The sequence below is a fragment of the Vigna unguiculata genome, chromosome 6 (genome assembly GCF_004118075.2).
Source record: "Vigna unguiculata cultivar IT97K-499-35 chromosome 6, ASM411807v1, whole genome shotgun sequence".
NCBI classification, from domain to species: Eukaryota; Viridiplantae; Streptophyta; class Magnoliopsida; order Fabales; family Fabaceae; genus Vigna; species Vigna unguiculata.
The window spans coordinates 13,198,329-13,210,676 of NC_040284.1; the positions used below are offsets into that span (position 1 = coordinate 13,198,329).

The following is a 12,348-nucleotide window of genomic DNA, read 5'->3' on the forward strand; positions in this document are numbered from 1 at the left end:
TAATAAATTAGATTCTCCTCTCTTGGTTCTTTTTCTTTTTTTTTTCTTTTTTTTCCCATGGTAGAATTAAAGTTAAAAAACCTACCATCAATCAAAACATATTTTTTTATTTTATTTTATTATTTATTATTATTATTATTATATTATATATTATTATTATTATTATTATTTTTACCAAACAAATGCATTTACCCGGACGAAATTGGGTGTTGACATTATCCAGCAAGTGATTTGATTCAATTATAGCATAACAAGAATGTATCCATAGGGATTTGGTTTGATAAAATAGTAATTTATAATCTATTCAATTTTGCAATAACAAAATGATAAATGTTTGATTATTCGAAATAAAAAGTTTGAATAGTAATAAAGATAGGTGATATGTGATAACTAATAAGTGATGTTCATTAAGATCTTGGGATTGAACTTGATTTCACTCACACGAATGCACTACCCTTATCTATAAGTTATGTTCTTAATCTTAGTAGTCATGGAAGTACTTTTAAAAGTCATTCTAACCTCATGTTTGTAGTATTGGAATTTAAGGGTGCCAGACGCATGATGATTCCCATTCAAGTGGAGGAACCCTTGCTTTAAGAACAAGACTCTTTAAACCAACTAAAATTGCATATCCATCTCTGGTATATCCCAAGCATTAGAAGATTTAATTGGATCTAAACACTAAACCAGTATTTGCATATCAAATAACCAACACATAAAACAAGAACATAATATATTGAATCAAGTGCAGTACAAAGAGTTTAGAGAACTGCCTTTGTGGCGCTTAACACCATTTATACCGCTCAGCCGCACCAACCACAATTTCCTTCATTTTACATGCTAAAACAACAGAAACATATTAATTTCAACTTTTTATAACTTCTCTACTCCTCATTCAGTAATTAAAGGTAAACATGGTTGTTTTACTAAGATTTATATTAAAATCATGCATGATAAATGTCTAAACGATATGTAAATTACTAAAACTCGACACTTATCAAAGGTGCATTATGGTCGGTAGACTATAAGGAAGTATTTGCATATTAATATGCTCATGGAAGATGAGGAAATAATTGAGTTTCATTGCTCCTAATAAAGAGGTGTTACACCACGAATTATAAAAAAATATTAAAATTTCAAGAAATAGAAAAGACTTCAAATTTTAAAAATATCAACAACCATAAAATAGTTGTTTTTTAATAAAGAACTACACAACTCTTATTTTTTATTGTGAACAAGACTAAGTTGGAGCAAATTCAATCCTTGTCAAATCCACATAAATATTTTTTTAATAAAAAATATAAAAATTGTTTGTTTGATTTTAGCAGAAAAAAATATTTTAACAACTAAATTAATTTTGCAAGTTTAATTAAAAGGGACCATCTTAGAACAAACCTAAATCCATTGTCAGATACCACTTTTTATGTAGTTTTTTCGTAGTTTTTCTTGATAAATTATGGTGACAACTTCATTATTGTTTTCAAAAGATGTCTTTCTTAGTGTCTTGTCATGAACAAGATGACAACACATTAGAGTTATGTTTGACTAAACATAACTTCAATTTGAGGAGTCATAAGTCATGTCATGTAAGCAGGACTCAGTCATGCACATAATATTTTCAAAACTTGCCAATTTGGATAATATCACACTTAAATTGCACCATTGTGACAAACTTGTCCCATTTAATATCACGTGATCTAATTTATTCATAATCTATTCATTTTCTTCCTTAATAAAGTAAGTGCAAATTATTTTGTTATGTTTAAAAGTAAATAACATATAAACTTTACAAGCCCAATTGTCAATATCAGAGGACAGTTTGGCCGAGTGGTCTAAGGGTTCAAATCCTACACCTGTCATGTTTTTTCAATGGTGGCAATTTATCATCATTAAATACAAAAAAATCCATTAGTCCATAATCTTTTTAGCCTTCTATGGGGCAACAAACAACACCTTTGTTATATACCTTCTTATTAATTAGTTTTTATACCTCACTGAAGTTCCATAAGTAGGAAACGATCTTCAAAACAATTCCATTTTTCTGACATGATTTTCAAAATGCGCAAAACTAACATCTGTCTAAAATAAATTGAGGTGAAATAAGTGCTTAGAAAAGAAAAAGAAAATGCATTTTTTCCTTTACCCTTGTTAAGAATATTTATCCTTGGTAGAGCTTTTCATGAATATGGATAATGCATGCATTTGACAAATCCAACAAAAATAATAATATATACAACACATTGGAGACAACCCACAGGACTAGCATGAGAATGAATTCCACTTATTACTACATTAGTTTCAGTGTTCAAAATATTTTACTAGGATCTAATTCATCTAAAGTGAGTAAAATGGTATAAGCCATTTCAATCACTAATGAGAAATTTATGTATATGAATATGAATGTAGTATCAACTATTAACGTTATTGATTTTACTCTCTAAGTTGAATGGATAATTTTAGAGGATTTAGATCCCTTTTACTACAAGTAGAAAGCAAGTAAAATTTCTGAAGATACCACAATTCTTGTCACATAAACTTTACGTCTATTAAACTAGTCACTACTAGTACCTTAGTTTTAGCCTCTTAAAAACTTATAATTTTCAAAAATATGTGAAACCATGCAAGCATCAAAATACCTTGTTTCCTCTAACATCTTATGAATAATGTAGTATTCACTTGTTATTTCTCACCAACTCTGCATTCATTATTTTTTTGGCAATAACAATTTCTTGATGTATTTTGGTTGTAATTCTAATTATTTATAAAAATCAAAGGAGCTTTGTACTCGTGCAAAGTAACATATGTATAAGAAAATGGTCAAGTTGGTGCAAGTGAGAGTACAAGTGTGTAATTATATAACCTTGTTTCCTCCTACATCTTATGAATAATGTAGTATTCACTTGTTATTTCTCATTAACTCAACATTCATTATTTTTTTGGCAATAACAATTTCTTGATGTATTTTGGTTGTAATTGTAATTCTTTATAAAAATCAAAAGAGCTTTGTACTCGTGCAAAGTAACATATGTATAAGAAAATGGTTAAGTTGGTACAAGTGGAGAGTATACAAGTGTGTAAAGTCCCACATTGTTTAGGGTATATTAAGTAATGAAAATCAAGAGATATAGAAAAAAGAAATGTGTACGTAGGTCGAACATACTTACCTGGACTAAAGTAGTGACTTTCATTGCATTCTATGCACTTTAATTTACTAAGTGATTATCTTTTAATACATAGATTTTGATTCATTTATTACTGATTTTATATATAGATTTTTGTTGACCTCTCAGTTTCGAGTTTATTTTATACAAGTAATCGATATAAACAACATTATTAAAATTTAGGTTCAGGTTGAATAAAGGTCCCCTTAATAGTCATGTGAATTTGTTTAACGGTATATAGAAGAGCAAAAAGAACATTAATATATTTTAGGGATATATTCATTATTTTTAAATATCTAACTAATGATATCACTTTTTTTATCACATTATATTATCTACAATAGATATATTCTTCTTTTATTGTTTATTTATCTGTTTGCTCTTGTGTCTATATGTTATACTCGATACATGTTCTTTCTGATTTGATTGGTGGAGTACTAAACATTTTATATGGACATTTATAAGTTTTGCAACAAAATGTGAAATCATGAGTTGAAATCCACAAGTTATGAAGATTTAAAAGTTTTATATTTATGTGTTTTCATTTTTTAGCTTTTAGCTTTGAAATAGTTATGATTCTTCAAAATTACTCTAGTTTATACATAATGATTGCATTTAACGTGGAAAAGTGTTTTCTTTATCTCATGTAGCACATGGAATTTTTTTTTTAATCAAATCTGAAATAGTTATTCTGAATTTAATTAAAAAATTAACCTTCAAAAGTAGGAAAAAAGAAGAAAGACATGCACTTTGTTTGTTGTCTATGTTGGTTTCAAGTTCTCATTTCATAGAGTGCCATGTTAAGTAATTAATTGTTTGACAACAAATTCAATCATTTCTATTTGAAATATTTAAGTTTGTAATCCCACGATAGGATTGCACTTTGCAGTTGATGTATCCTAAATGAAGAATCATTTAATCATTCTATGGTACAAGTGCAAGGTCAATTTTATCTATATTTTGTTATATTTTGTTGTTACAAGTTGGTATTTTCAAATAGTTTATTATCCTAAGCAGGAAGCAAGGTATGTTAATGTATTTGGTGGCAGAGGTGATGAAGTTAATGAGAGGTTTGTTTTCAAAGATATTTGGAGTCCCACATCACTAAAAGAGTAGTGAGAAGTGTGGAGCTTGTGGTACAAAAGAAAAGTGTGGATGGTTATGCAACATACTTACCTGGACGGGATCAATGGGTGATCAAGAAGGCCCATGGTTTAGGACAGTGACTTCCATTGCACTTGGGAAGGGTGTTGCTTTAAGGTCTGCCCAAGTGGCAGAGCCTACGTCATAATTTGTGGCAGAGGGGGTCTGCGTTCGCGCGACTCCTACATTCTAGTCATAAGTTTTGTTTTTGAAATTTAGGTTTATTAAAATTTACCTGTGATCCTAAGTGTTGTGTAGTTCACGGTCTGCGTTCGCGCGACTCCTACATTCTAGTCATAAGTTTTGTTTTTGAAATTTAGGTTTATTAAAATTTACCTATGATCCTAAGTGTTGTTTAGTTCACGGTCTGCGTTCGCGCGACTCCTACATTCTAGTCATAAATCTCTGTTTGTGTTGGTTTAGTTTGTGAATATTGTTTTTGATTTCTTATATGTTCTAAGCGAGATTCTTATGTAATTATGTCATTTAATAGTACTATCCAATATAACTGTTTATATTAAAGGTTGAGATTCTTATGTAATTATGTCATTTAATAGTACTATCCAATATAACTGTTTATATTAAAGGTTGAAGGTTAATTTATTGTAGTATTCGCATTGAGTTATTATTTTTTATTTTTTTATAGTTTCTATATTTTTTTATTGTAATTATGTCACTTTGTTCAATTATTAAAATCCAAAAACATTAAACCCTGCAATCAGAATGGATGAGGAAGTGCAAAATCTTTCTACAACAAACTAGTTTATGTTTCGATTGCTAACCGGTGAGGCCAATCTAGTTTATGTTTTGTTACGAAAGTACTCAAACTGATACTAGAAAAATGAAAATATATAAGATTACAAGTAATACACGTTAAAAGAACTAATGTTTTGCTTAATGGTTACTTTCTTATAACTGATTTACTTTTAATGCTCAAATACCGTATCAAAAACTCATTTTACTTTCGATTGCAAAAAATGAAAAAAGAAATTTTACTTTTGAATTGATTTTGGAGTTTAATGCTCACCATAGTGTACAATTTCACAGGTATATGAATGTACCACAAGTAATATAATTTTCTTTCCACACTATTCTTCAACGTATGTATTGTTTCCTTTTGGTTACAAGTACGCAATGATTCTATCTAATTCTGAGTGAAGAACCAGAATGTATGTATCTTTCTTTGGTTCAAGGAAAATATAATAGAATTTATGGTACATTCTAACAATTTTCAGGTTGAAGGCAATGCCTCTGTTTCTTTTGGTACAATGACAGCCAAGGGGATTGATGAATTAAATGCTACAACCCATCGACACTCCTCATCCAAGTGGCATAACAGATGTCTTTGCCTCCATCAAAATTCCTCTTAATTTGAAGTTGAAAATGCATAGTAGAGAGAGGAGTGTGAGTATTCCTTAATCCTCAATGCATCACCTGTGAGGAGGAGCTCTATAAAAAGCTGCTATGGATGTGGGGAAAAACATTTGTCTTATTCCTTCAGCCTTGATGATTGGAAATATTATGCCAAACGCACACTGAAAGATATATCACTGTTAACATACAGTACTAAGATAATGATTATGGACACTGCAGAAGAAACCCCCATTCTGTAAATATGGAATGAAAGAACGTTGAAACAACAATTATGCAATTTTTTGTGGAATTTGTTGCTGAATGATCAAATTAGTGCACAACTGTTATCTTATTCAAACTTGTACAATACAAGGAAAACATGTTATGGTGAAACTTATCAATAAACAACAATATCACTGTGTAAGGTGCCAAAAGACAAATTTCATGACTAGAAATTAAATGGATGGGTGGAAGGAATAACTCACGAAAACTATTCGAGCTCCAACCCACATGCGTTCAAATGAAGGGAATGGCAAGAGCAGACGGCCAACCCCATAGAATGCAACAGCAAAAAAGTGAAGAATTAAACTCAAAGGGTAAGGGTTTAGGCCAGAGAGTAGAGCGATGGGTCCACCAGAAAATATTTTTCCAAGGCTCAAGTAATCAAAACATGCTTGGCGCAGTTCCTTTCTGGCATCATCGGGTGAAACTGAAAAGACCTTGTACAGAGCACCTGCCAAAGTATTTATGGTGGATGCCATAGGCTGCAAACAGCATAAGTCATGAGGTAAAGTCTCTTTCAAGATTAAAATCTCTAAATTTTGGTTGTTATTTTAAGGTTAGAAATGCAGTATAAACCATTCATGTGCCTTTAGTCTTCACCTTCCAGCTTAAGCCCGTGAAATAGTTGATTCATGATGTGGAATCAAAGCCTATATGACTAATATATAAGCCTTTAATAATATATAACCCAACATGTAAAAGCTACTCACCTTGCGCAAGATGTAAAAGGATTCAAGATATGTGCATAGTGAGGATGCATCATTCAGGTCACCAACTGGCTTGATAAGATCCCGCAGCAAAACAATATCAGACAGTGCCACTGTCATTCCTCCACCAGTCAAAGGATGACGCATGTTGAAAGCATCACCAATTAACATTGCTCCCCGAGTAGGATTTGGTTCAGCTGGCATGCTACCATTAGGCATGATTCTAATATCTCCTCTATCAATTGCAGATAGGAAAGCATCCTGAAGCCCAGGTGGAATCTGTAAATTACACCAGATACAAAGAAGATAAAGTAGGAATAAACTTTTTTGCTTCTTTGAAACTAGTAAAATTGGCTACTTGTATACTACAAGTAATGATTGATAAATCACATCTGGACTACACACATGTCAAGCACATGCAGGATCATAACAGATACCTGGGAAGCAACTGTAGTCTTCAGATAATTGGCCATTCCGCTCCACATAAGAGGGACTTTAGGACCTGGTATATCAACTAAGCAGCGAACCTCAGTGCTGCTGATACGATAAAATAAGATAGGGGAAGGATCAGCTAGAATAACATGCCCATAATTTTCAAATGGGAGTTGACAATTCTCCAGAACTAAACCCACGAAAGAGGAGGATACTTCAACCTGGCAAGTGGCTAATAACATATTAGGAGAGCCAAAACTTGTGCAAAACTGATGAATCAAATCCTCCAGATTTCATAACATCTACAAACTGTGTCTGAATTGATCATAAGCACGATATATGGTGTCACTAAAAGGAAAGTATTGTCACTCAACTATTTAGAAGACATTTCAACCTTGGGGTGGCAGAGAGACCGACGCAGATTTGAGAAACAGCCATCACAAATAACTGTGAGGGGAGCATATGCTTTAAGTTGTTCACCACCTTTAGTTCTGTACTGGACCCCTACAACAGTTTTGTTATCCTGTTCAAGAAGAGATGTCACAGTGCCCTGCTCCATTCGTACACTGAACAGTAAACAAACCAGACAATAATTTCAATTAAAAATTAGTAGTTTTTAGGCTTATTTTCTGGCCCTGTAAATAATTTTAATAATTAAATTAACAATCAAAATATATTAAGGACTACAATTGCAGAGCAGCAGCTTTTTCTCTCATCATCTGTATAAAACGTCCATTATGGAAGCTCCTGCCAGCCACTTCAGCATGAAACTTCTCCAAAGGATAAGGCAGCTTAGTTTTTTTCCCATCCATGAAAAGAACATAGCCTAGCACCCTTTGTGCATCAATTTGATCAACACAGTCTGACAAGGATATACACAGCACATGGAAATATGAGAATGGTATCTCAACAAGCTTAATTCCACCACAATTAAACATAAGCTAATTTCAGTGCATAATACATTAAGAAACATAATATTGATTATCAGAAATGATTTTATATTCTTTTCCCTGCTTAAGTAACGTCATGAAAGTGCATATGGTTTCTGAGTGGAGCAATAAGACTTCAATTAGTAAATGTTATGCAGAAAATGCCAACATGATCCAAAACCAGGTCTACATAGGATGAACATGCCACAGAGGGTGAGTAGAGGAAAACAATACAAGTTTAGGATTAAAAGAGGAACGAATGAATACAAGGGAAAATTGAAGTAGCCCTTATTGGGGAGATGACAAAGGATGCTTAAGATGGCTAAGTCATGTCTAAAGACCAAGAGGATGTGATAAGTGGATCCATAAAGTAAAGCCTTAACATAAATGGATTTACCATTTAGCTTCAGACAAAGTCTAATGACATTGATCCATACAGATGAAAATACCTAATTTCATCAGGGGCTTGTTGATTTGTTTTGCTATTGTTGGGTGATGAGGAAAGCATAACCACTTGAAGGGATAAGACTCTGTTTATGATATAGGTTACCACATATACAAGCACAAAGAGGCAGTGAAAAAATTAATTAATATAATTAAAGAAAAGCAAAACTAGGCCGGTTTAACAAATTGTAAAAGGATATGAATAAAATGAATATTTAGCACAAGGCAAACAAAGCAAAAAACGCATAACAGTCTTCAAACATGGTAATAGTTATAAGTTTCATTTCAATGTAATGTGAGTGCCAATTGGGAATTTGCGCATGTATAAAATATATGTTCAGAAAACGGACCATATCCAACCAAAGTCTTGGAATAATCTTGTCTACTAGCCAATTTGATACATACCTTCTAACCCTAACTCAATTAGCTTTAGATATCCTCCTGGCTGGAGAAGTTCACCAACGATTCTGTCTGGCTCTCTTAAGTCTCTCTCAATAACATGGACACGCCGTCCTTCCTTCAAAAAATTTAATACATATACTCTTACTGAAGATTTCGATACTAACCAACCAAAGCATTCCTTTCCCCTATTGTATTAATATAATTTCCCCGAGTCAAAGCAAGGGAGAGAGACGAAGACAATGGGTTGAACAGCTTTTGAAAATCCAAATATATAAAATGGTGACAAAATTTAACACAAACATGAAAATCACCACCGATGTAGATATACAACGCTATCTTCTGTAAGGATAACAACCGAATTCCAATTTGAGATCCTTTATCCCGGATTATTGTAGTCCTACCTTCTATATTAAGAATAGGAGGCACTACAGAACATGATATAGGAAAAGTAGATGACCAAGAAAAAGAAGACTCATAAAATCTAGTTAACACTTGAAAAATTCAAATACTAGTTATTGTCAGAACTCTAAGCATGGCAACCTCCACCATAAAATCCAAAATAGCAACTTTGCCCATTATTGTCTCATCACACCATCATGCATACTTCCAACCAATCTATATTTGTAACACATTAATGCTAAAGCTACTTAGAAGTTTTAAACAAGTCAATAGACTTTTAAAGGTCGTAATTAAATTTCTAAATTTATAATCCTTTTAATTAGAATTTTACTAGTATTCCATAAATAAATGCACTTCACTACAAAATTCAACTATTTAGCAAATCACTCGGCAATATCGTTTATTCATTGAGTTAAATTTTTTTAGATAAATAATGATAAAAAGTAAAAACTGAAATAAATTAAATTAAATTTTTATATAAATTAATTAGTATAATCTTTGTCTATCAACTCCTCCAAAAATAATTTTTAACCTATGCATAAAACTAAATTTATGATCATGAAAGAACTTTACTGCAAAATCATAATATACTACGCTTTCGGACACATTTTTGTATCCGTTAAAACTTACTGAAAAAAAAAATACGAATCGTTATTTAAGGTTTCTTTTCTATATTTTAATTTCAAGTAAATTATAAGAAATAAAAGAGTGTTAAAAAACATGTTAAACTTTTATGCATATTATGCGTCCAATAAGCTTGAGGCCCAATTATACTAATTTATAAACTCATGATTTCAATTACAAACTTTCAAACATAAAGAACTATATGGAAATCTCTACTGGAAGATTCAAAAATTCAAGACATGCGAATGAATAATTTAACCAAAAAAACACAACAAGTGACGTGGCGCGAGGATGGAAATAGGAAGAGGCACCTTGGCGAGGGTGTAGGCGAGAGCCGAACCGGCGACGCCGGCACCAACGACGATGACATCGGCGGCGCCGGGGAAACCGAGAGGTGGATCTGGCGCAGCATTTCTGCGGAAAGCGGCTGTGGTGCGGAGAAGCGGCGGTGCGATAGAAAGATGGTTAGGGAAGAGGAGAGGGGTGTGATGGTGAGGTTTGTGGTAACTGAATTTGAAGAAAGCAGATTGAGACATGGTTGTGTGAGTGTGAGTGAGGGAGTGTGAAGAAACTGAAAACATTTTGGAAGAAGTAAAAGGAATTGGTTTATTTGGAAAGAAGGAACAGGTTTATTTGATTGGCATTAACAGTGGAAGAACAGCAATTCTGGAATTTTGTATAAACTATTCCATTTTTTTAACCATATTTAATCTTATTTTTTATTTAACAATTTTATCTTTTAGTAAAATAGGATATAACTTTTCTTTAACTACCCCTTCATCTGAAAAATAATTGTTCATCTTTCTCACGGAATATAACTGACTAATTTCCTCACTTTTAATTTTTAAATCATTCTTTTACAATTGTGTTTTGTTTAAAATTGCATTTTTAAATTACAAAAATACGGAAAAATGAAGCGTGAGAGCTTGTTTCCACTAGTTTTAACAATTAAAATTTAATATTGATATTATTTTTAGTTTTATATTATTTTTTAAATAAAATATTTTTATATGTTTGGTGTACGTAATCTATAATTGAAGGTTTAATTAGTTGGAATATACTCACTTTCATTCCAAAGTTTTAAAATGCTACCCTCTTTTAATTGTTTTAATTTAGTATGCAAATTTGTTAATTTGTATTAATGCAATCCGTCCCGTTAATTGTTGAGAGATGTCGTTAAGAGTGAGGTGATGTGGCATAGGATAACTTATACGTGTCACAAATCGTAATTGTACAGTGACATTTTTGTTGTTACGTGTGCATTGATTTCTTTAAAATGGATATCTTCCTTTTGCCCTGATCTCCATTTTCGTATTCATCTTCATCGTAGAGCAAGAGATGTCTCGCTGAAGAGTTGGTGGTTGAAGTCGTAGTCATCCTTGTTCTTCTTGTTCTATGGGTCACAAAACCACAGCATGTCTTCTCCTCGTGGTTGGTGTGGGTCATTCAGTGGATCTGCAAGTGTAGAGGGTGGCAAGAACAGTGAAGAATGGTGGGAAACAATTTTGGGATTGTTCTAACTATAAGGTTTAAGTTATGGTTTTCATTCATTTTGGTCTTAGATTATTGTTCGTGGTTAAGGGGATATTTGTTGATGGCTTTTTTAACAATGTAGTGGAAATGAAGATTTGAAAAGATACAATTACTTCAAATGGTGTAATGAAGATAATTTGGATGAAAAGGGTGCAACTATTAGAAAACACAGCAAAAATATTTGTGATATGGAGAGAGCCATGATAGATTCTGAAAAGAGGGTTAACTTTTTAGTTGGGATAATATTATTTTTGGGTTTAATTAACATCATCCTTGTATCTGTGTTGTTTAAAATTCGTTGAATGGTTGTAGTGAGTTAGATGTGTTGTAAAGAGGAATGATTGTATTTTGTGGAGTGAAGTTGTAATTTACTGCAATATGAAACAAATGGGAAGTTTCATTTGTTAATGAATTGTTACATTATTGTTGATAACTGTATACGAATATAAAGAGAAGCATATTAGATAAATTTGGTGTGAATTGAGGTGATAAAATATGGTTCAAATTGATATAATGAATGGGATGTACATAGCAACATAAAATCTGAATTCTCACTTAAAAACATGGCTATTGCAATTGATTTCAATGATTAAAAGGACAATTGTTTTGTTTATATGAATTGAAAAACAAATTACAGGTTCCAAATGTTGGTGAAATTACTTGTAAGTTATACTTGATTTAAATAGTTCGATAAATTACACAACACACAATCCGTGATTCCTATAAACAATTTGAAAAATTCAGTCATATTAATAGAGCACATGCATTGTTGAATACAACATAAAGTTCTATATAATGTGCCTAGTACTGCATAATTTGTCAAATTCACAATGATATTAATAGGTCCAGTTCTAAGCAAAATACATCTCAAAATACCCTGCATAATATATCATGAAGTTCCAAAAAGTGTGGCTTTCAAAATACCAACAAGTACATAAT

At 32.0% G+C, this 12,348-nt stretch overlaps 1 protein-coding gene and 1 non-coding gene across 4 annotated transcripts; one reads left to right on the plus strand and one right to left on the minus strand.

Moving 5' to 3' along the window:
• The first annotated feature begins 4,329 nt into the window (after window positions 1-4,329).
• Window positions 4,330-4,490, plus strand: LOC114189335. Its single transcript, XR_003605638.1, has one exon. It is a non-coding gene; the product is annotated as a U1 spliceosomal RNA (small nuclear RNA).
• Window positions 4,491-5,356: 866 nt separating this feature from the next.
• On the minus strand, window positions 5,357-10,515 carry LOC114188948 (squalene monooxygenase-like). Of its 3 annotated transcripts, none has more exons than XM_028077626.1 (8): window positions 10,188-10,515; window positions 8,857-8,968; window positions 7,766-7,940; window positions 7,473-7,644; window positions 7,084-7,299; window positions 6,650-6,907; window positions 6,143-6,421; window positions 5,357-5,839 (listed from the first exon to the last, which is right to left on the minus strand). In XM_028077626.1, exons 1-8 carry the CDS (start codon window positions 10,455-10,457, stop codon window positions 5,735-5,737), a joined length of 1,587 nt encoding a protein of 528 aa, XP_027933427.1. In that variant the 5' UTR covers window positions 10,458-10,515; the 3' UTR covers window positions 5,357-5,734. The 3 variants fall into 3 exon arrangements, with proteins under 3 accessions (XP_027933427.1, XP_027933426.1, XP_027933428.1); XM_028077625.1 differs by having other exon boundaries at window positions 6,650-6,925; window positions 10,188-10,513; XM_028077627.1 differs by lacking the exon at window positions 10,188-10,515 and adding an exon at window positions 9,154-9,341 and having other exon boundaries at window positions 6,650-6,925.
• Between the last annotated feature and the right edge of the window lie 1,833 nt (window positions 10,516-12,348).